At 36.7% G+C, this 25,106-nt stretch overlaps 1 protein-coding gene across 1 annotated transcript in view; it reads right to left on the reverse strand.

Annotated features, from left to right (window-relative positions):
- Positions 1-23,845, reverse strand: part of OSTM1 (osteoclastogenesis associated transmembrane protein 1) — a 40,689-nt gene extending 16,844 nt beyond the window's left edge. Inside the window, exons 1-3 of the mRNA XM_042939497.1 lie at positions 23,387-23,845; positions 18,002-18,116; positions 6,712-6,809 (exon numbers count right to left, since the gene is read on the reverse strand). Of these exons, the coding sequence (XP_042795431.1) occupies positions 6,712-6,809; positions 18,002-18,116; positions 23,387-23,788 (615 nt within the window). The 5' untranslated portion in view covers positions 23,789-23,845. The remainder of the gene's footprint in view (positions 1-6,711; positions 6,810-18,001; positions 18,117-23,386) is intronic.
- Between the last annotated feature and the right edge of the window lie 1,261 nt (positions 23,846-25,106).

Consider the following 25,106-nt stretch of genomic DNA (forward strand, 5'->3'; position numbering starts at 1 on the left):
TGAGAAAAAAGAATTATGATTCTAGAATCGTAAACCTAGCCAAGCTATTACTCACATGTAAGGGAAACAAATGGACATTTTCAGACATGCAAACATTTAGAAAGTACATCTCCCATATCCTTCTAACACAATATATAAAGTAGTAGTCTAGTTGAACATCAAAACTCAAAAAAAAAGGGAAAGATATAGAAAGGCCTGGAAAAGATAGCAAGCACAGAAACAGTAAAATATGAATAACTGCTAATAGAATGGTTATTGGGGCAGGTAAGGGGTTTTGAAAAAGATATATTTCAAATTTAATAAAAATGAGTTTTAAATTGCAGAGTATTTATATAAATTATGGGATATGGGATTCTATCTTGATCTAGGAAGACTATTGTGATAGAGAACTACAAATTCAAATATACTTCTTTAAAAAGTTAAAGAAAAACACTATGATGGCAGAATAGGATATATGAAATTTAAATTACAAATAGAGAAAAAGAAGTTGAGAAACAGGTCATTCCAATAAAAGTCAAGAAAAAGGAAAAAAACCCCAGAAAATAGAAAAATGGGTGGCAGGAATTAGACCTAAAATAATAGCACAATACATGTGAATTGGTCAAATTCCTCTATTAAAGACAGACTCTATATCAAATACAAAATAAAATCCATACATACATGCTACTTATATCAGAAATATTTCTTAATTATATAAAAAAGATTAAAAATGAAGAAATAAACAGAGATATAGGAAACATGCAAATAAAAAACAACAGGGGTGGCAACATTAGTGTTAAAGTAGAATTCAAGGCAAAAGCATTCAGTTGGATAAAGATAAATATCTTACATAAATATTTTATATATTTATAACAAAAATACAATCTAAAAAGACATCAAACTCATAAACCTTTATAATCCCTACAACACAGCAACAAAATAATAAAATTAATACTTTCACAAGCACAAGGTAAATTCATCCAAAATAAAATCACATGTAGAAACTTAGGGATAGCATACATAGACAGATAGAAATTTAAGTAACAGAACCTGCCTGAGTTTCAGCAGGGCACTTGGTCACCTAGCTAGATATGGTTATTGACTACATTCTTATCAATGAGACAAAAACATAAATGACACAGGAATTTCTGTGAAACTTCCTGAAAAGGAAACTCCTTGCCCTTCACTTTCTTTCTTTTGCCATTCTCACAGGATTAAATGGGGTCCTGGCTGAAAGCCTCCTAAAACAACTCCTTAAACGAGGGGGGAGCACAAAGGGACAAGAAACATAGGTCCCAGAATCACCCTGTGGAATACAGCTGCCTATCGTCTACCTGTGGACCATTTCATTCTCTTATTTGTGATAGTTAATTGAGGTCTCTGTTATGGCACCTTTGCTTATATTCTTCATAATATACTAACAAATTTGACCTAAAAGTAAATAAACAAATAAGTAAAAAAAATCACTTTGCATCCTATACACATATTCTTTTCAAATGCCCATAAAACATTTTTTAAAGGTTTTTAATAACTGATTATTACATCACAAAGATATCTCAATTAGTTCCAAAATGTACATAGGCTATACTTACTGGTCACAATTTTAATGAAACTTGAGATGTACAAATGCAAATAAACCAAAGAAATCACGTCACTCCTATTAAAAAAAATAATTTTTTTTTAACGTTTATTTATTTTTGAGACAGCGAGAGACAGAGAGAGAGGGAGACACAGAATCTGAAACAGGCTCCAGGCTCTGAGTGGTCAGCACAGAGCTCGACGCGGGGCTCGAACTCACAGACCGTGAGATCATGACCTGAGCCGAAGTCGGACGTTTAACCGACCGAGACACCCAGGCGCCCCCAAAAAAATAATCTTCCAAAGAACTCTTAAGTCAAAGAACAAATCAAAACTAAAATTAGAAATTTAGAAATAAAAAGCAAATACAATGCCTTTATATGAGAATCTTATTATTGGAAAGACCAAAGTTATAAACTTACAATCTGCAAATTATTTTATTGTTGAGCAAAAAAAAAGCTAGAAATACATTGACCATTCAATTCAAAGAACTAGAAAAATGACAAAATTAACCAGAAAATATAGGAGGAACTAATAAATGCAAAAGCAAAAATAAACACATTAAAAAAAAACAAAACCAGAAACCAATAAATAAAACCAAACACAGGTTTTCAGAATGATCAACAAAAATGAACATACCTTTAACAAGCCTAAAGAAAACTCAAGGGGAAAACGCACAAAACAGCATTTGGAATAAGAAAGGGAATGTAGCTATATATATGATAGAAATTTTAAGGAGTAATCTGTTACTAAATGCAACATGTTATCCTGGAATGGATCCTTAAACAGAAAAAAGGACATTAGTGGGAAAAATGGTGAAATCAATAAAGTCTGGCATTTAGTTAATAGCTATGTACCAACATTGATTTCTTAGTTTTGACAAATATACCATGGTAACATAGGGTTAACATTTGGGGAAACTGGGTCAGGAATATACAGGAATTCTTTGCATTACCGATGCAACTTTTCTGTAAATCTAAAATCATTCCAAAATAAAACATTTTAAAAGAAAGTAACCACCGAAAATCTGGAGCGGGGGAAGAAAAGATATCATTCACAATGGCACCAAAAATAATATAATACCTTGGAATAAACTTCCGAAATGTATAACACCTATATGAAATTTAAATAAATCAGTAAAACTACTAGAGGGCATGAAAAAAATAGAGAATAAAGGTGGTTGCCAGAGGCTAGAGGAGGAAGACATGGAGAATCATTGCTTAATGGGTACAGACCTGCAGTTCGAAAAACTTCTAGAGATGGTTGGTGGTGATATTTGCACAACAATGTGAGTGTACACTTAAAAATGGTAACATGGTAAATTTTATATTCTATTTTACCATAATAAAAAAAATAGATAATATACCATATTCCTAGATAGGAAAGCTCAGTACCATAAACATGTCAATTCTTTCCAAGTGATGAATCTAAAATGTAATGTAATTGTAATAAAATCACAAAATGATTGATTTTTTTAACTTGGTTCTATAATTCATTTCATGGATTTATTTAGCTAACTGGGACAGTTCAGAAGCCATCAGGAAAAACTAATGACCTATGCCTCGCATCTCACACCAAAATAAATTTCAGCTAGAGATAAGATGTTTTAAACACAGAAAATGAAACCATAAAATTACTAAATCACAGCAATTTAAAAAATTATCTCAAAAGTGGGAAAATCCTTCTAATGTGACATCAAGTCTACAAGCTATTACAATTTTGTGATAAATCTGATAATATAAAAATTAAAATTTTCTTTGTAACAAAAAGGAAAACACAATAAAAAAAACCCCAACAAACTAGGATAAAACATTTGCAACTAACATCCCAGCAAAATGCTAATTTTCCTAAAACATTCATCAGAACACTAGTCTCTTAAACCAAAGAGTAACTAACTGGTCAAATAGACTTGGTAAACACTGTACACAAAAATTACCATTTGGTCAACATAGTATTGGAAGCCTTAGCCTCTGCAATCAGACAACACAAAGAAATAAAAGGCATCCAAATCGGCCAGGAGGAGGGCAAACTTTCACTCTTCGCAGATGACATGATACTCTATATGGAAAACCCAAACGATCCACCAAAAAATTGCTAGAACTGATTCGTGAATTCAGCAAAGTTTCAGGATATAAAATCAATGCACAGAAATCGGTTGCATTCCTATTCACCAACAATGAAGCAACAGAAAGAGAAATCAAGGAATCAATCCCATTTACAGTTGCACCAAAAACCATAAAAACCTAGGAATAAATCTAACCAAAGAGGTGAAAAATCTATACTCTGAAAACTATAGAAAGCTTATGAAAGAAACTGAAGAAGACACAAAAAAATTAAAAAAGATTCCATGCTCCTGGATAGAAAGAACAAATATTGTTAAAATGTCAATACTACCCAAAGCAATCTACATATTCAATGCAATCACTATCAAAATAACAACAGCATTCTTCATAGAGCTAGAACAAACAATCCCAAAATTTGTATGGAACCAGAAAAGACCCCGAATAACCAAAGCGATCTTGAAAAAGAAAACCAAAGCAGGAGGCATCACAATCCCAGACTTCAAGCTATACTACAAAGCTGTCATCATCAAGACAGTATGGTATTGGCACAAGAACAGACACTCAGATCAACGGAACAGAATACAGAACCCAGAAATGGACCCACAAATGTATGGCCAACTAATCTTTGACAAAGCAGGAAAGAATATCCAATGGAATAAAAACAGTCTCTTCAGCAAGTGGTGCTGGGAAAACTGGACAGCAACATGCAGAAGAATGAACCTGGACCGCTTTCTTACACCATACACAAAAATAAACTTAAAATGGATGAAAGACCTAAATGTAAGACAGGTAGCCATCCAAATACTTGAGGAGAAAGCAGGCAAAAACCTCTTTGATCTTGGCCGCAGCAACTTCTTACTCAACATGTCTCTGGAGGCAAGGGAAACAAAAGCAAATAAAACTACCAGGACCTCATCAAAATAAAAAGCTTCTGCACAGCAAAGGAAACAATCAGCAAAACTAAAAGGCAACTGACAGAATGGGAGAAGATATCTGCAAATGACATATCAGATAAAGGGTTAGTATCCAAAATCTATAAAGAATTTATCAAACTCAATACCCAAAAAACAGACAATCCAGTGAAGAAATGGGCAAAAGACATGAATAGACACTTCTCCAAAGGAGACATCCAGATGGCTAACAGACACATGAAAAAATGCTCAACATCACTCATCATCAGGGAAATACAAAGCAAAACCACAATGAGATACCACCTTACACCTGTCAGAATGGCTAACATTAACAACTCAGGCAACAACAGATGCTGGCGAGGATGCGAAGAAAGAGGATCTCTTTTGCGTTGTTGGTGGGAATGCAAGCTGATGCAGCTACTCTGAAAAACAGGATGGAGGTTCCTCAAAAAATTAAAAATAGAACTACCCTACGACCCAGCAATTGCACTACTAGGTATGTATCCAAGGGATACAGGTGTGCTGTTTCGAAGAGACATATGCACCCCAATGTTTATAGCAGTACTATCAACAATAGCCAAAGTATGGAAAGAGCCCAAATGTCCATCGATGGATGAATGGATAAAGAAGATGTGGTATATATATACAATGGAGTATTACCCAGCAATCAAAAAGAATGAAATCTTGCCACTTGCAACTACATGGATGGAACTAGAGGGTATTATGCTAAGCAAAATTAGTCAGTCAGAGAAAGACAAATATCATATGACTTCACTCATAAGAGGACTTTAAGAGACAAAACAGATGAACATAAGGCAAGGGAAACAAAATATGAAAACAGGGAGGGGGACAAAACATAAGAGACTCTGAAATGTGGAGAACAAACAGGGGTTACTGGAGGGGTTGTGGGAGGGGGGATGGGCTAAATGGGTAAGGGGCATTAAGGAATCTACTCCTGAAATCATTGTTGCACTATATGCTAATTTGGATGTAAATTAAAAAAAATAAAATTAAAAAAAATTACCATTTGGAATTCTACAACATACATTAATTAGTCCACTAACGTTCTAAAGTCCTGTAGTAAAGCATTTCCCAACCTTATTAGAACACTCACTAAACCTTTTTTTATAGGCCATGTATTAATCACACTTTGCAGAATATATTTTGGGAACTGCTTATCTAATAGTTCTTATTCTCATGGAAATTCATAATTCTGTGTTATCACATTTATTAAAGAGGAATCATATATACCTATATACTAAACATGTTTACATCTATTTGTGGGGATTACTTACCTGCTAAGCAAATTTCAAACCTAGGATTTTATCAGAGTTCTAACGTCACCCCTTACCACCACCAGGAAAGTTCCAATACCAACAGTCAAGGGTCAGAGGTGGAGAAAACAAAACCAATAAGGGCAGGTTTCTTCTTTTTTTTAATATTTTATTTTTTGGGGCACCTGGGTAGCTCAGTCAGTTAAGCTTCCGATTCTTGAGTTCAGCTAAGATCATGTTCTCACCGTCATGAGATCAAGCTCCCCATCGCTTGCTCTCTCAAAAAAAAAAAAAAGTAAGTACTCTCTATACCCAATGTGGGGCTTGAATTCACAACCCTGAGATCAAGAGTCACAAGCTCTAGCAACACAGCCAGGAGCCCTAAGGGTAGGTTTCTTAAAGGGTACCTTTTACATTATAATTCAATATTCAAAGCTACTTTACTAAACAGTGCCTTTAAAAGTAGGTAAAATATATTTCAGCAAATATTAAGGCAAAGAATAAGCTGCCTGTAGACAGAATCATATACTGCATTACATAATACCTTTTGCATAAACAAAGTCAAGGTAAATTACTGTCAGAACAACATCGTGTTTTTATTAAACAATGACAGACCTAAGTTATTGTGTTCCATACTCAGTGTCTCATTGGATCTTCACTACAAAATACTTGAAGGCAGGCAGGATAAATTTTGCTGTTCCCACCTTACAAGTAAGAAAACTAAAGTTTTGATGATTTGCCTAAAGGCTAGTAATGTAAGAATTTAGCAGATATCCAGGTCCACTTACTCTTCTACATTGTATGTCTAGATAAATATCAATAATTAATGGTAAAACATTTTTAAAATTATTTATTACTCATTTGTACAAGGCATCATTTTAATTTCAAGTATCATATATAAAATACCTGAAGGTTATGCTCAAAGCAGGTCAAAGTGTGATTAAATAGACTGAGGAAATATAGCGTGCTATTTGACAATTCTTCACTTGTGTTCGTTAAACAATCTGTCAAACAAACAAAAACGTATATTAATATATCTCAAGCAACAATTACAAACTGTCATTTATCTCTCAAGCTATCATCTTCTGTTTCAAACTATAGTAATTCTTTATTCAAACAAGCATTATGTGTTCCACATACATGAAGCTTACCCCTTTTAGTTTCTAAAAGATATTTTTTCATATCATAAACATTTTCACAAAAATCTTAATCACATATTCTCCTCTCTATATAAAAACAATATACCAGAGCAACTGTAGCTTAGTTGGTTAAGTGTCTGACTCTTGGTTTTGGCTCAGGTCATGATCTCACGGTTTCGTGGGTTGGAGCCCTACATCAGGCTCTGTGCTGACAGCACTGCAGAGCCTGCTTGGGATTCTCTCTCTCCCTCTCTCTGCCCCACCCCCCACCCACACTGTTTCTTTTTCAAAATAAGTAAACTTTAAAAATTAAAAAAAAAAAACACTACATCAAATAAAATTTAAATTGATTTTTGATATGTTACAAAGTCTTAATCGTGAACATCAGTTATCAAATACTGACTTAAGCGCACTTAGTGCTGTGTAGGCATAAAGACTGTGTATCCTACATTCATTTAATCTAAATTCATATGCTTTTTGATCCTGTTTTGTGCCAAATACAGTAGTTCTGTGTCTCTTCCATCTTCACTAGTGAGTCATTTACTGCATCTAACAGGATCAACCTTTTAAAATTTGCTCTTTTGGACTGGATATTGTATGTAAGCAATGAATCACAGGAATCTACCCCCAAAACCAAGAGCACACTGTATACAGTGTATGTTAGCCGCCTTGACAATAAATTATATTTAAAAATAAATAAATAAAATTTTGAACAATAAAATAAAATAATATAAAAAATAAAATAAACTTTGTTCTTTTGGAGCACCTGGGTGGCTCAGTTGAGTCATGTTGAGCACCTGACTCTTGATTTCGGCTCAGGTCATGGTCTCAAGATTTGTATGATCGAGCCATGTGTCAGGCTCTGAGCTGGCAGCACAAAGCATGCTTGGGATTCTCTCTCTACCTCTCTGTATGCCCCTGCCCTGCTCATGCACACATGCTCTCTCTCTCAAAATAAATAAACACTTAAAAATAAATAAACCTTAAAAATAAATACATAAATAAATAAATTTGGTTTTTCAAATCTATTGTGAGTTATGGGAACAGAGAAACTAGCTGGTAAGAATTTTGCCTAAAAAATACTGATAAAGGGGCTTCAAGTAAAGTCTGGAAACAAAGATAATTATTTTACGTGTTTTTTTTAAATCTAAAATAAATGATATTCCTCTGTAACTTAATACTCTTACTTAACATTAGCTCGAGTTCATTCCTTTCGCTTTCCATGTATCTAGGTTGTAGGTTTGAGTGCCTGGCTCTATATCCTGAAACTTGTGGCCAGCCATTTCAATCTCACTCTCTGAGAATCCTTGCCCTCTTTACATTCCACACAGTCACAAACATTTCCAACCCTAGACAACCTCCGTTTACTTCCTCTACTCCCAATTCTGTCTTGTAGCACACTATTATAGAAAATCTTAAGGTTATATTAAGGGGCTCAATTCTAAATTCTAGTCATAGGGCCACAAAAACTTCTTATAGGCACCCTACCAATTATTCTACAATGGATGTTCCAAATATTTTCTATTCTCTAGTACCTACTCCATGCTACTCGTCCTCCTTGATTTCAACTGATAGCTATATATTATACCCACTCAGGGCCATCTAATATGATGTCTCTCAACTGAGAGTGGAGAGACAGGATAGGAAGCTATTGCAATTATCCAGCAGGTAGCAATGCAAACAGAAAGAATTCAATGGATAAGAGATAAACTGAACAGGTAGTGAAGGGTACTGGAATACCGTCACCTCAAAATATGCCTCTGGGGCATATAGATTATTTTGAGCTAAAGGTCACTGATAACCAACAGAAGCAGGAAAAAAAGCTCTAAAAACAGGGAACATGTTATGTTTTATAAATGAAATTTACATTTGGAGGGAAATTTCCATTTGTAAAATGTCTCCCTCAGGGTGTAAGGAAGAGGAGGACTCTTAACAACACTTACCAATGCAGAAGGCTCTGATGTAAATCTGCATTAATAACCTGGTTTACCATACCTTTTCTGGTTCTCAGAACTTGCCTCCTCCACTCAGAAGTCCGAAACCTGTTTTCTTTTGATTAACCTAACATGATATAGAAGCCCAAATTCTAACCATCCCTTTGGATTACTTCCATATGTTACTCCCATTATGGGTGTTCCCATGTGTCCATGTGCAAAACACATGTTAATAAACCCTTGTTTTTCTCTTCTTAACGTGTTCTCACCTGATCTAATCTACAAAGTTCTAGCAAGAGAACTTAAAATGGGAAAAGAGGTTTTTTCGCTCCCCTACAAGAGACACTAGTGTATCACACACTATGATATATGTACTGTAATTCTTATAATATTAAGAGGCAAGCACTATCATTATCTCCATTTTCTAAATAAGGAACAGAGGTTTAGAGGAATTAAGGAAGTTGCCTATGGCTACGAAACTGGTAAGTAACGACCTGAAATTTCTACTCAGTCTGATTCCTGAGACTGCATTTTCAAATACTGTGAAATTAATAAAATATTCACATCTACATTCTAAACCATTAAAGTTCAATACTGGGAATCAACAAATACAGGCCACTGCTCCTCCTTGCATAAGGAATAGATATCTTACACCACGCAGGGATTCAGGCAGTGACTACCAACTGATCAGTTTAGGCAACTGTGATGAACGGTAAATCTGCTGAACAGGGCAGCAACCAGCACTCTAAAAAACTCCTTTGTGCAAATTAGAAAAACATCCCCTCTGGGCAGATAGATTACAAAATGGCACACTCCTGCCTCCAGAAGCTGAGCTGGAATTAAGCCCCATTTGCCTCCTCATCCCCTAGTGCCGGGCTTGGTGTGCACCTGGTATACATGAGGCCCTGCTACTGAACCTAATCCTGGAGTCTTTGCCTCTCTGAACTCCTACACTCTACATTCTCTGCATCTTTATCTTCTCAAGAATGTAAGCCCCATTCTGACTGTTCACCTTATCATTTAAAAATCTGAGGGATCCCTTCACAAATTAGGAAACAGCCAGAGAAATAAAGTGATATACTGAAGATCATACATCGAGTTAGTAAGGCACTGCGATACAAAATATTCTTTCAAACTTTTAATTAAGCATTCTCTTAATTATACCACTCTTTCTTTACTACTTAAAAATGTTACTCCATCTGTCAGCTTTCAAAAGGTTCACACACTAAATTCTTTTTAAACAAATATAATTTAAACCTCTCTTAATCCTGGTTTAGTGTCATCACAAAATCCTTTTATGCATGAGGCAGTATATATACAAAACACACAACTACAAACATGCAGAATGTATTGGCCCAAGAGATTAAAACAGGTTTTCAGTTTTTGTAGTTGACATTTTGCAGGGAGCAGAGGGAATACAATTTCACCCATAGCAAATGCACATCTGTGTTAATGAGCCATGTCGTGGCACTTGACACACACATTAGAGGGATAAATGGGGGGGGGGGGGGGGTCCCTGTACTGCCTACAAAAACAGTAGAAAGCACACGAATATGAGAGAGCAGTGGCAATTTCTTCGATACAAAGTACATAACTGAAATAATTTTTATTAAAAAGTAATTTATAGGATAATTACGGAAAATAACAACAAATGAAAAAATAATTTATAAAGGAAGTTTCTCTGAACAAAAGAACTTGATCTCTTCTATTTTACTGACAGCCATTCCTTTTCATTTAAAATAACATGAAAATTAAACTAAAAGCTAATACAGACTGGTCATCTTGTTAAGTACCACATTAATGCAGTACCATCAAAATTTTTTCAGTGATCATTAGACAGTGGTATTATAAAGCACAAAGGAGTTCATTCATACAATAGGGTTAAAAATGTCTTAATTATTAAAGAGCCCTGACTTTCTGATTTAAAATAAAGGAGCTCCAGTAAAATTTCTCTTTTGTGCTTTTGTAGGAATTGGAAGCATAATGTTATAAGCAGTGAGAAGCTATGTATTTTATAAATTAGTAAGTTAGGGAATATTAGTAATAATAAAGCTTCCTATAAGCACCAAGTGAAGTGGTTATTATGAATTTTCCACATCTCAGATGATCAATGCAGCCTCATCAAGGACAGATTAGCATAGCTTCTTTCTTAGTGAGGGCTCAAAGCGTCAGCTCAAGAGGCATTCTTAAAGGTATGGAGGATTCAAGTTAAGATACAGAGACCTAAATCATCATGACAGAAATTATTACGCACCTTTAGATAAAATATTTGGCATCCATTAGGCATTTGTATAAAGATCTCTGCTGTTTTACAAAACCAGTTTTATAGAGAACAGAGACAATTACCAATTTCTGAAAAATAGGGCAAGCTTCAGAAAATATAGTATAAACTCCTAGAACTTTGTGCCTCAATAACGTAATTAAGTTTTAAGTATGAAAACAAAGACATTTTAAATTGTAAGATACAAAATAAGTGAGTCTAATGCTTAGCAAATTACCATGTAGATAAAATATGTAAAAGAGGGGTTCTGGTTAACTGACCTTCTGATAACCATGAAGTTTTATTATTGACTCTTAAACAATTAAGACATGGTAAGTGAAGGGTGATAGAATATGCCATTCCAAAATATGCCTCTTTGCCGTAAGGATTATTTTGAGCTAAAGTCACTTGAAAAATAGCAAATGCAGAGAGCTTTCTGTGAACTGCCCTTAACTGCCTAAAGACAAATCTTCCAAAAGAAACTCAACTGGCATAAATCCCTTCCCTGGGAATTTCATCAACTAGTTAAGACTGACTGTTATCACAGGAAAGGAGACCGATGGAGCAGAATCCAGAGTCCAGAAATAAACCCCAGCATATACAGTCAACTATGAGCTTAATTCACAGAGAAGAATGGTGGTTGCCAGGGGCTAGAGGAAATAGGGAGATGTTAGTCAAAGGATACAAACCTCCAGTTATAAGATGAGTAAGTTCTAGGAATCTAGTGTACAGCATGGTGAGTATAGTTAACAGCACTGTCATATATTTACATACCTGAAAAGTTGCTAAGAGAGCAAATCTTAAACATTCTCACCACAAAAAAGAAATGATAATTATATGACATGTTGGAGGTACTACCTAAACCATGGTGGTAATCATTTTCCAATATATATCAAATCAATACACTGTATATCTTAAACATATCTCAATTGTATGTCAATAAATTGAACAAGAAAAAAGAAAAAACAAAGAACCAAAACACTTTATCATAAAACAATCAATGGTCTCATCAAAGTTTGTGACCCTGGTAATTATTCAACGGTCATATGCATAGGATAACTAAGAAGCATGTTGATAACAAGGCTATTCCTATATCAACAATATACTTCTGATAACTGCTGTAAAATTCTGTACAGGAGAGGGGTGCCTGGGTGGCTCAGGTATGATCTCACAGTTCGTGATACCAAGCCCCATGTTGGGCTCTGTGCAGACAGTGCAGAGCCTGCTTGGGACTCTCTCTCTCCCTCTCTTTCTCTGTCCCTCCCCTGATTGTGCACGTGCTCGCTCTCTCGCACTTGCTCTCACTCTCTCTCTCTCCCTCTCCCCCTCCCACTCTCTGAAAATAAATACTTTAAAAAAAGAGAAATATTTAAAATTCTGTAGACAAGAAATTTTGATGTATTTCCTTTACTACTTAGCAGACATTCTCCACAAGAACTAGTTTCCATGTTATATGTAATGTGAAATGTAAGAGCTGAGCTCTTAACACTTTGAGTCTCCATCTGTTTCCAAAACCATCTTTCCTACCAAGACTAATATCATTCAAAGACATAACAATTCTAAAGATAAAAGAGATGGGAGTGGTACATGGATGACACTCTATTTTTAATTGGATTTCTAGCCTTCCTCTCATCAACTAATAACTGCAGAGACTTGGTGTCAACCTGAGCTAGATCAAGTAGAAAGGAAAGGTGGGTTTTGGCAGTGTATTAATTTTAATAACATTTTTAAAGCAATATTTTAGCTTTTACATTTTTACATTTTAATAAGATTTTATAATTTTTTATTTTTGTATTTTAAATAACATTCTTTTTAAAAAATAGCCTCTTAAATTCACTTAAAAAGATTTTTACCTATATAATTATTACAGTTTTGCATTTGCTAACAGAGAAGTCGGGGAAAAAATAGTCATTTTATATCAAAAGATACATCCCTACAAAATGGATCATATACTGGTTTAAGTTTCCATTAAAAACAAAATTTTAAAACACATCAGTAGCTTTTGCTTATTCTTTGTAATTTTTTTCCTTCCTTTTTTACCTTTTAGGTGCTAGACTAAATAGACTCCATATTATTCACCATTAAAGATCCCTACTACTGGCCTCACCTATAAGGGGTATATTTGCAAATTTAATAACTAGATCATCAAAAAAAAGTAATGGAAACAAATGGATTGGTGGCTTAAGTTTAATAATTTCACACAAATTCTGAGAAAACTGAGCAGTCTTTTTTTTTTTTTGTATTTAAATAAAAAGGTAAATAATCCAGAAAAAATTTTTGAAAATTTATATTGTGATTTTTATGTATATACTGTAGAGGAGAAAAATAATTTTCCCTCTATTCTTCTAAGTTCTCAGCTGAGGCTCCTGTAACAAAAGACAGATAACAGGAGAAAAACAAACAAATTTATTAACTTGTATCTCTCACATATACATGGCAAACATGAGTAACTCAAAGAGATGGCTTAGAATGCAGGCTTAAATGCCACCTTCAGCTAAAAACAAAGTAAGAAGAGTATGAGGGAGACCAGTTATGAGGAAGTGACCAGGAGAATCATGGTAAACAAGTGTAAGGTTTGTTATGCAGATACATGTCCCTGTCTTCTCCATTTTTAATATTCTCTTGTGAGTTGGAGTCATCATTTCCTTGGTACAGAGAAGGAAATACTCTTACAAATGGAGATTTCCTTTATAAATATAAATTTCCCTTGTAAAATGGTTACTTCTACTCTGTCTTCAGAGCTTCTCCTGTGTCTGCTGTTTATCAAAATAATTAGCTCAAAATAATCCTTTGCCAGAGGTATACTTTGGGGTGGCATATTCTGGTCTCCTACAATACAAAATTACAACATCCAGGCAAACTTCTGACCAGGCAATCCCTTTAAAATTATAACATGTCTGTTGTCTTCCATTTATTAAAAGAGTAAACACCCCTTGTACTCTTTTACATATTTTTAAAGGTCAATGATTTAAAATACAATGACTGGGTAGGTAGGTAGGTAGATTTTCTTTCAAGTGAACAAGTAAATGGAAGACTTTATTATCATTCACTAAGAAAATAAAAGAGTAAAGATCCCATGAAATTAGTGTTTTAACATATCTGCTTGCTAGAGATGCAATTTCATGAGAACCTGATACTGGACCATTGCTGAACAGCAACATTTTTCTATAAAATGTGCAACTCTGGTGCCTTCTTAGTGTACTGGATGGTGCATCAGTCTCATGGAAAATGTGGAACTTTATTAAAAATTTTTTTCACATTATCTAGTTTTATTTTACGTAGTATTACTTGTTCTTTATAGTATTTTACATTTATATTTGTAGTAAAAGATTAGGCTTTCCATAATATCAAGCACGTATATAGCATAAATGTTAAACTTTTGTGGGCTAATTAAAATATATTTGCATTTCTTAGAGATTGTGCAATGAATCTGTCAAGCACTACTTTAAAAAACTAAATTAGGCATTAACTCATAAACACCATCTATTCAGATGAACAATCTTAAAGCCTTTTGAATTTAGTTCTAGACTCTGGCTCTGCAGTTCATCTATACTCTCTGAGCCCTCACTCTACCTCATAAGGCTTATTGTGAAGCTCAAATGAGACAAGGGCTACAAAATTGAGAAATTTTATTTATTTATCTATCCATCTATTTATTTAATTTATTTCTAAGATTTTATTTTTAAGTAAATGTCTACACCTGATGTGGAGCTTGAACTTAAAACCCCGAGATCAAGAGTCACATGCTCTACCAACTGAGCCAGCCAGGCGCCCTGAGAAATACTAACCGCTAATTTGTTGCTCAACTTCTTTAACTCCTCATTTTTTCTTTCCTTCCTATTTCTTCCTCACTACTTTGTAAGAGAAGATTATGCTGCTCAAGTAAGAATGCTTTATTAAATTTTGGTAAAAAATTTGAAGTTATTTGAACAATTCCTTAAAATTTTCAGAAAATGTTCACATTATCTTTATTAAATACATTTGCAAAGAGCATAATTAGAAGAGTTTCCAGGTAATTTTGGTAGAGATTATTCAATTCTAGTTAAGATGATTATTTTAGAATGTCCAAGAGAAAACAGTTGAGGGAGTACATATTTATAGAACTACTTTATTTCCACTTAAAATACAGAATATAAGTTACAATGAAACTTTAAAATGTGAATGAAAAATGAATGGAAGATAATTTTTTTAATGCATAATGCTAAAAAAGACTGACTACATCTAACATATAAATACCCTAAATTTGGACATTCTGTTAAAATTAAAAAAAAAATTTTATTACGTTTATTTATTTTTGAGAGGCAGAGAGAGACAGAACATGAGTCGGGGAGGGGCAGAGAGAGAGGGAGACAGAATCAGAAGCAGACTCCAGGTCCTGAACTGTCAGCACAGGGCCCAACGTGGGGCTCGAACTCACGAACCATGAGATAATGACCTGAGCCGAAGCCAGATGTTCAACGGACTGAGTCACCCAGGCGCCCCTCTGATAAAATTTTTAAATGTATTTTTGAATAGGTATTAAATGCATATGGCATAAAATCTAAAGGGTACAAATATAAGTACAATGAAAACTAAGTCTTCTTAGTTTCCTAATTCCTCAAAAGATGTCATACTTCTCTGCACCTTGCTTCTTTCACCTGACCATATGTCTTGGCCAAATTTTAATTAGGAGGTAAGCATTTCACTTGTTCAAAAGAAGTTTACTTAAGGAATATTTACAAGATAGGAAGGTCAGAGGAAAACAAAGGTATCCTAAGAATTTATTCTAAAGAGTTTTATAACTACCATATTAAGTAAATATGAAGCAAAATGTTTTCTTTCTTTTTTAATTAACTGGAGAAGAAAGCTGCTTTGCATTAGTGAAGTCTTTGTCACAAAATATCCTTTTTGTTACAAAATATCTTTTAAAAAAAGATGCTTTGCCTCTCAAGTATAAAAATTAAGTCATACCATTCAAAAGAATTGAAATCCAATACGTATCCCATTTACTCTAATTTTAAATTACTTATAATTAACATATTTTTTATATTAATGGATTTTTTAAGGTTTTAAGAATACTTAAAAACAATTCTCCTATACAGGTTAAGTAAACTCTGTTCAATCATTTTGAATACCAACTGTATATAAATTCTGTTCAATCATATTTATACTAGAAATTTTTACACTAAAAAAGTAAAGCTTTTGCTTTAAAAAAGGCTGTCAGCCAAGTCTCTGTTCAAATTACCAGAAAATCTGAATTAACAGAGACAAAGTTAAGAGAGTCAATAAAAAGGAAAAAAACTTAGCAGGGGTCTTTTTGCCATTTACAGTTTTTCTCATATGAACTAAACAAAGAGACAAGTCCTTAGAAAAGTTAAACTCATTAATGACTTACATACAGGTACACAGATTTTAAATCCTATGGATTTCCCCTGCCCATGCCCTACTTTGTGTTTTCTCTGCTTCTTGCCGAAACTATTATAATAACTTTCTCACTGGTCTCTCTCTTCCTCTTCCAATGGGATTCCACAAAAAGAAAAAATAAAGGGTCTTTGTAGTAAAAAAAAAAAACAAAAAAAAAACAAAAAAAACCCTACAGATAGTGACTGTACTTACCATGGTGAGCACTGAGTAATGTATAGAATTGTCGAATCACTAAGTTGCATCCCTGAAACTAACATAACATTGTAGGTCAACTATACTTGAATAATAACAATTTTAATGAAATAAAGAAAACAAAACAAAAACAGCTTGGAAAGTCCTAGGTTAAATGTTAAAAAAAAATTTTTAACCTATAGTAGTCCTTACTGCCTTTAATATTCCATGTGTACTGTGAATGCCCAACATACTATAGTATATAACCATTTCTTAATGTACTGGTGACAAACTACTGCGTCAGTCAAGGTCCTACTTTCCTTTTCCAACTTTATGTCCCATTGTGCTTCCAGACCCTGGAACGCTACAACTCTGACACCTCTGTGCCTCTGTCTGTGGTGCCTCACCCTCTGCAGTGTCCTTCCTGTCATCTCTACTTCTTGAAATCACGCCTAGCCATAAAGGAATAGGATCAAAAGGTACCTACTCTAAGAAGTCATTTCAAATTCTCCCCAATGTATTTTCTATATCCCCCAAGTATTCGATAACTTTATTAAAGCATTTATTTATCTACCTTAGGGTTATCCTGTAAATATAACTTTCTTCATCACTAAATTATAAGACATGGAAAACAAGAACTGCTTGGTACACAGTTGGTATTCAAAACACTTACAAATTGAAACAGTGGCTTTAATTTTCCCCAAGAGTGCCTGAAAATAGATCTCACTGTGTTACACAAATACACATAAACCTGCAAAACTGGTAGAACAGATGTTATCACCTCCCACCACCTCCATTTGACAGATTATAATCATCGTCATTATTATATTAAACAGTTAACATTTCTTCAACATTAACTATGTGCCAGCTACCCAGCTAAATTCTTTACATAATTTTTTTCACTTAATCCTAAAAACAATCATATAAGGTAGGTTCCCATTATTGCCCCCAACTTACCCCCAAATCAGATGAAGAAACTGAAGCTCCAAGGTGTGAAGTTACATGCCCAAGGTCTGACTGCCAGTCAGTCAGGGTTAGCAACTGGCAGAGCTTAGCATGAAGTCCAGCTCTGACTACAAAGCTCATCCTGTTAACTGCTACACTTTTCTGCCTTTCAATATTTGCCCAAGTAATTCCCACTAATAAACCATGATGCTAATTGCAGTTCATTTAAACTTGGTAATAAAAAGTATTATCTAGCTTCAAAGGTCTCAAAATTCACTAAAATAAAATCTGACATCTATACTATTGAACCATAACTGCAACATGAAAATGAAAGAATTACTTACTTGCACAATTTGCCTTCTGCCATGTAGAGTTAAAAAACTCAGACAGAATCACAACTATCTGCATTCTATCTGCCATTAAGAGGCTTCTGGCACAACTATGACTCTCTGACGTATTCTGTAACAACAACAAAAAGGTAGAAAAATATAATCTGAGTACTTTTAGACTTCCTAAACAACATAAGGCAAAAGTTCTCATAAAAATAATTAAAAGATTAGAAGCATTTTAACTGTTTGATATAAGCAAATAATGATATAATTAATAACCATAATAAAACAAAAGCAGCTAATATTTGTTGGTACCAGGTTCACTAGCAAGGGAAGAAAATCTTTGCTTCTTAAATAAATATTTGCTTCTATTAAACAATCTCAACCATTTAGGGCCAAATTGTGTGTGTCTTGTTTCTTGCTTTTTACACATAGGAAAAAATTCTGGAAGGGTTTCATCAAAATGTAGCACTGGCATTATCTCTGAATAATGGAAATATGGTGATTTTTATTTTCTTTTTTGCCTCATTTACACTGCCTAAATTTTTCTACAATGAACATATACTATTTACATAATTTCTTTAATCTCGGTAAATGGTCACACATTTGAGTTTTATCTTCCGGGCAATTTTTGGTGCAAAAATCTTATAATCCACAAGACAATGTGACACATCCAATTTGTACCCAAATAGTTTATACCCAGATAGAATGAATATGCTTTCCACAGGTCATCTGAATAATAAAACTCACACTATGCAAATAAATAAATCCAAGTCCCTAAACTATTTGATCCTTATCTATTCCTTTTCCCCTTTGTCCCAAGCAAGGAATTAAGTCATGCTGACCCTTCATTCTTTCAAAGCTATTTAACTCCTACTACTTACCAGGCACTGTAAGAATCCTGGAGTTTTGAGGACACAGAAAGTGTAAGGGAATGCCATAAACACTGGGACTTCAAGAACCTCCCCAGATTAACTACCAAGTCTTGTCAAGACTACATTCTACATGGCTCTGAAATCTGTCCATTTCTCCCCATCACAATGGTCTAGCCACCATTTACCACATCACTGCAAGAGTCTCTTAATTCACCTCTCCACACCTACTCTTCCCCTACCCTCCTCAGTCTCTGTTTCCTCCACTTTCTCTCATGTAACCAGGATGGTTGTTTAATGTACGAATCTCATCGTGTCATTCTACAGAATTAAACCTCTCAATAACATCGCACTGCTTCAACATCAAAGTCTAACCCTTAAACATACTCCCACCAGGCCCACATGACCTGGTACCTGCCTACTTCTTCAGGCTCAGGTCACAGGTCTCCTCCTGGGCTCGTAGTACTTTGAGTTCTTTCTAGTGCTCAAACACACCAGACTCAGTCTTCACACCTGTTACTTCTTTTGGACGTATACCTTCTCTTTCCCGCCCCACACCCTCCCAGATTTTAGGTATCAGCTTTAACCACTGACCACTCTACCTACCACCAGCCCTAGTCAAGATCAGCTCCCTTGTTATATGCTTTGGTAGCATCTGGGGTTTTTTACTTGGCAACACTTATCACACCTGAATTAAGTAATTACTTGTATTATAATATAGCTAATGCCTGTTTTCCCTACCAGACTACAAGGTCTGCTCATTCACAGCTATATCCCTAGTAACTACCACTGGCCTGCATATAATACTCAATAATTTTCTTGAATGAATGCATTAGAAGCATTATTTTCTGATTGCTAATGAAAGATACAGATTATTACGTTATTCTATGTTCTGATTCTCCCCCTATATTCTTAAGAATTTGTGTATTAATCTATACTGAAAAAAGTATGTTGACCACTTCCAGATACATACCCCTAATCACTAGCACCTTCATAAATATATATACATATCTATGCATATCTATATCTATCTATGTACGCTTTAGACAAACCAAGTAGAATGAGATAGAGCTAAGCAATTCAGAGTTGGGGGTGGGGGGGGCAAAGCATCCTGGCAACTTCTCTGAGGATGCTGAACAGCTCAATGAAACCACTAGCCATTTAAATTAAAAGAAAAAAATACTGACTGTAAGGAAGAGGGAATCAGTCAGTTCTGTATTCTTTACCTTCAGATAATAAAACCATATGCAGGCCTTGTCTCAATAATTCCAAGAGGAACTGATAAGAAAACAGAATTCTTATCAGACAATTCTATTATAAATGAATTAGCTTGCTGTACCAGAGAAACAGCTTGCTAATTTCTACCTTAGATTCTTTTTCTCCTTGTTATACTCCCCTCCTCTCTCAATCAACCCATGGACATGGATTTGGCCTAAAGAGATGATAAAGGATATCTTGTTCAAAATTCAGCTCATAGGTTTTCTCTGATTAATGCCCCCTTGCTCAGTTCCCTCCTTTAATTCAGTATCTCCTTCACCCTTCTGCTGTAAATTGCTATTGTATGAATTATAACATTCACATTGATGATTTTTTTTTTCCTTTTTTCTTTTTCACAAAAGAGGTTTATCTCCCCAACTGATAGTTTGGAGCTTGGGCCTTATCCTTCTTTTCCTCCTGTATCGTTTTACCAGCCCAATATTTAAAAATACCATGTGCCTAATTAAACTCATTTAAATGAAAGACTGAGTTTATGTGAGTCAAAGAAAATACATTACTCTTGAGAAATACCCCCCTCCGAGCCCCCCCCCCCCACACACACAGAAAGGACAACTGATTCCTTCCAGTTCACTCATAAGAAACTCAGAACACTTTTTTTCCAGAAGTTCATTATTACACATGATGATTCAATTCCAGAACCAATCCAAGGAAGCCTATAAAATCCATGAAGTGGGGTGCCTGGGTGGCTCAGTCGGTTAAGCGTCTGACCTCAGCTCAGGTCATGATCTCACAGTTTGTGAGTTCAAGCCCCGCATCGGGCTCTGTGCTGACAGCTGGAGCCTGGAGCCTGCTTCTGTTCTGTGTGTGTGTCTCTCTCTCTGCCCCTCCACCGCTCATGCGTGCACGCTCTCTCTCTCTCTCTCTCAAAAATAAATAAACATTAAAATCCATGAAGTAACTCAGAACTGTAAAAATAATGCTTCTGAGCTAGCAAAGCACATCTAGCTCTACCGAGGAAAGGGGAAGAGGTCAAGGTCTAGGATGTCAGGAATTCCAGATTGGGTAAAGGGTTTTTCTGCCTTTTTAAATCTCTTTACTCTCTTCCTTTCACACAAGGGTGAGGTGAATCCGGTGCCCAGATCCACTGGTAGAATCTGAGAGGCACCTAATAAAAAAAAAAAAAAAAAAAAAAAGAATCTGAGAGGCATGAATGAAAGGAAGGAAGTTTCTGCCATCCCCTACCTGAGGAAGTCTCTCTTGGGCAGTAAGGAATTCATGTGGAAATTCATACACAGAATGGGTGATGGGTACCACTAGAGTTTGGGGTAATTTTTTAACTTCTTCTTAATTCCACTGTATCTACACAAATGAGGAAAGCATTTGCTCCCTCAAAAGATCCAAGCTTTGCATCATGATTCAGACATCTTGGCCACAAAACAACTCACTTAATTGCTCAAAACAGATATGATGTCATATCATACCTTGCTATCGTGCCAGGGACGAGTCTTGGGTGTTATATTTTAAAATCATAGGAATATAGATAGATGGATAGATATCTGCCTTGTTACATGTAATAGAAGTATGCCTGAAAAATACTGAAGCCTAAATTTAAACTATGTTAAAATTAAACAAATGGAGACCAGACTTGAATATTCCCTGATCAGGCAAAGCCAGTTGAGTCACACAAACAAAAACTTAATTTAGCTTACTTTGCAAGACAAGTGAAGCTATCTTGACCTGGGCTACTTCTTGCTTATCCGTTTGAAAATCATAAGCCAGACTTAAACTGTTCTCCCAAATTGATATGAGGTAACTACTAACCAATTCTCTTTCAGAAAATTCCTATGAAAAATAAAAAGAAAATTCCTATATTGTAACCAACGCTGTGAAGAATTAACAGTCACCATTCTATACTATGTAAACTGCTTTATAATAGTGTATCTCTGAGACTCATTCCGTGTTTTGGTTTGAGTGTTCCCAGTTCATACTGTCTTTTTTGGTGTGTGCACAATAAATTTTACTAATTACTACTTTGGTGATTCATTGGTTTTAATTGTTTTTTTCCAAACTTGACAACTACCTTTAAAACTAGCTCTTTACAGGAAGATTGACCTCATATTTATTTAATGCAAATAAATTTCCTATATATGTTTAAAAAAAAAGATTTACCTTAAGGAATATCAGGCTGACTTAAAGCAGGATGCAATTCTATATAAGTTTTTGTCAAATCAACTATGATTGATGAAATAATTCCAATCACATTTTCGTGAGACTACTTGTCCCCTCAATACAAGAGGAACTTTCCCCCTCCACAACCCTAATGTCATTCCTCATGTTTTTCCTTTACAAGGCATATCCGGCCCACACCTCATGACTCCTACCAGCCCTGACACTCTTATCCTTTCCTACTCTAGACCCTATAAAATTTATTATTAGTTAGGAACACGTATTCTTTTTCTTTCTTCATTACTTCCTCTTTTCTATTAAACCCTTCACAGGACCTACCGCATGACCAGAAAAGCACTAAGGGTATCAAGAATGGAGGGTAGATATATCATTTCCTAAAATTTTAACTCCCATTTACTGAGAACTCTTACTATGTGCTAGTTTTCTAAGAGCTCCTTTCATCTTACAGATAAAAATACAGACAGAGAATGTAAGTAATTTGCTCAGAGTACACGGCTAAAAGATGAACTTTCATATGTCACCTCTTGTAATTCTTGTAACAGTCACAACAGGCGGCTGTTTTTTTCCATCTTACCGAGGGGTCTATACTAAGTCTATACTACACTAAGTCTATACTAACACTATAAATAAATTAATCCAAGACCAAGCTGCTATAAAGTAGTGCATCTGATATTTTCTGGCTACCAAGCTCAATCTTCCTAACCACTGCCATACTAGAGTTTCTCCACTCTACTTGGAGTTTCAGTAAAGGGTCCTTTCTGGGAACACCAAGTAGAGATGGGAAGAAGCTGTACTGGAGTGGGGCGAAGAGGGTAAAGGAGGGAAGGGAAAGGAAAAGTAGGGTTAAGGGTGTAGGAGACCCAAGAAAAACCACCATACCTATCTGCAAATATGTACCGAGCTGCCCAACAGCAGCTACGGAGGCAAAAATCGAAACTCCAAGCCCTATAATGCCACCCACTCTTCTGATGCCCCCAACTCCACAATTCCAGTCCAACCCTTTTTTCTTACAAACAGGAAAACTGAGCCCCGGCCCCCCCCCCCCCCCCGCCGCGTTACCATCATTACATCCTCCTTTCCCAACCCTCCACGCCGGAGGTCCAGGGGGTGCTCCGCTACCCACCCCCACGGCTCGACTGATGTTGTCCATCTTGTTCGCGACCTGTTGGAAGAGGGGATAGCAGGTCTGACAGAGGCGCACCGGCCGGGCGCTGCGCACTAAGCACCCGGTCAGCTCTGCGCTGCTGTTGGCGAAGTCCAGTAACAGCTCCCGACACTCGGGATCCAGATCCGGCAGGTCCGGGGGTAACGACAGTGGCCCCAGCCTTCCGCCCTGCAGCAGGGTCAGGGACAAGTCCTCCACCTCCAGCAACTGCTGCTCCGACAGGAGGTCGTGGAGGACCCTGTGGGGGCTGCTGACCACAGCGAGCGCTCCCAGAACCAGCCCCGACCACAGAAGCGGCACCAGCAGCAGCCGCCGCAAAAGCAACGACCTCCGCCACGCGACTGGCGCGTCTAGCTCCATCGCGGGGTCCGCAAACCCCAAAGCACTCAACCCGCCTCTCCCCCGCGAGCCGGCGCAGCTGACGGCCGTCGCTTCCGGCTTCCTTGGGCGCAGGCCGCGAGCGGGGTCACGAGGCGCGCGCGTCATGGCCCCGCCCCGGCGCGCGGCGCCCCGCCCCATTGGCTGCCGAGAGCCGCGCGCGCGCTTGTGCGGAAGGTTCGCGCTGCTGGTCGGCTCCAAGCGCCTGACCGAGGGGATGCGAGACCGAGGGTGGCGTCAGGCTGTGGACCGCAGAGCGGAGGCTCCCCACCCTGTGAATACAGGCGTCCAGCGCTTTGAACAACTGAATCTCGGGGGTCTTGGCCCTCTGTCGCCCACCGCTTTGGGATTCCCTGCGTTCTAGAAGTCTGAGGAGTTACTTCACACAGCAGAAAGACGGACGGCCCCCGCCGTGAGAATTACGTGAGTTCCCCGAGAAAGCCTTCCGGCAGGTGCCTTTGCAGGTTTTTTGCTTGGTGGTTTCTTAGCATAATTTCCTCCCTCATCCTATTTGGAAGGAGTAATAACGTCTGTTAATTATTTTGGGTAGGGGAGCCCAGTGGCTTCCGAGCTTTTTTTTCCTTTTAACTTCAAAGTGTCAATCAACATCAGCGTTGCCCAATAGCCTTTCTGCGATAATGGAAAAATTCTATATCTGCATTTTCTAATACGGTAGCCACTAGCCACTTGTGGCTGCTGAGCGATTGTGACTTAGCTACGGCGACCGAGGAAATTAATTTTTCATTGAGCTTAATTTAAATGTAAATAGTCCCATGCGGCTAGCGGTGCCGTGTTGGAGAGCGCAGGTCCAAGTTCTCTCCCAGTGTAGCCTGGTCCTAGGGTGGCTAACGTCCGGGTTTGCTTGGTACTTGGAGGGGTTCGCCAGGTGCAGCACAAACCTGCAGCCAGGGCAAAAACCTGGGCAGTCCTGGGCAAACCGCGTAACTGCAAGCTCCCGATTTCTGACATGCCCGAGGCCATGGGAGAGGCCACTCCAATGAGCGCCGATACCACTGCTGGGCTGCAGGATGTAAGCTAATGACCTGGAAAACGGTTTTCTGACAAGTATCTGACGAACACGTGTGGTAGAAAAAATATTTCCTGGTGTTTTGTATCGTCCTGCTTTCATTTCTGCCTTGCAAATTGCAGGGCTACTGTACTAACTCCCATTCAGCTTATGGTGCTAATTTATGTTTGTTTCTGAGCATTCTTAAAGTTTTTAGCCAGTCTGTTCGGTTATTGTTTTGTATTTCTAAATTTGCTCGTGATGGCTAAATTTTGCTCCATTTTCTTCAGCGAG

Source organism: Panthera leo, chromosome B2 (assembly GCF_018350215.1).
Source record: "Panthera leo isolate Ple1 chromosome B2, P.leo_Ple1_pat1.1, whole genome shotgun sequence".
NCBI classification, from domain to species: domain Eukaryota; kingdom Metazoa; phylum Chordata; class Mammalia; order Carnivora; family Felidae; genus Panthera; species Panthera leo.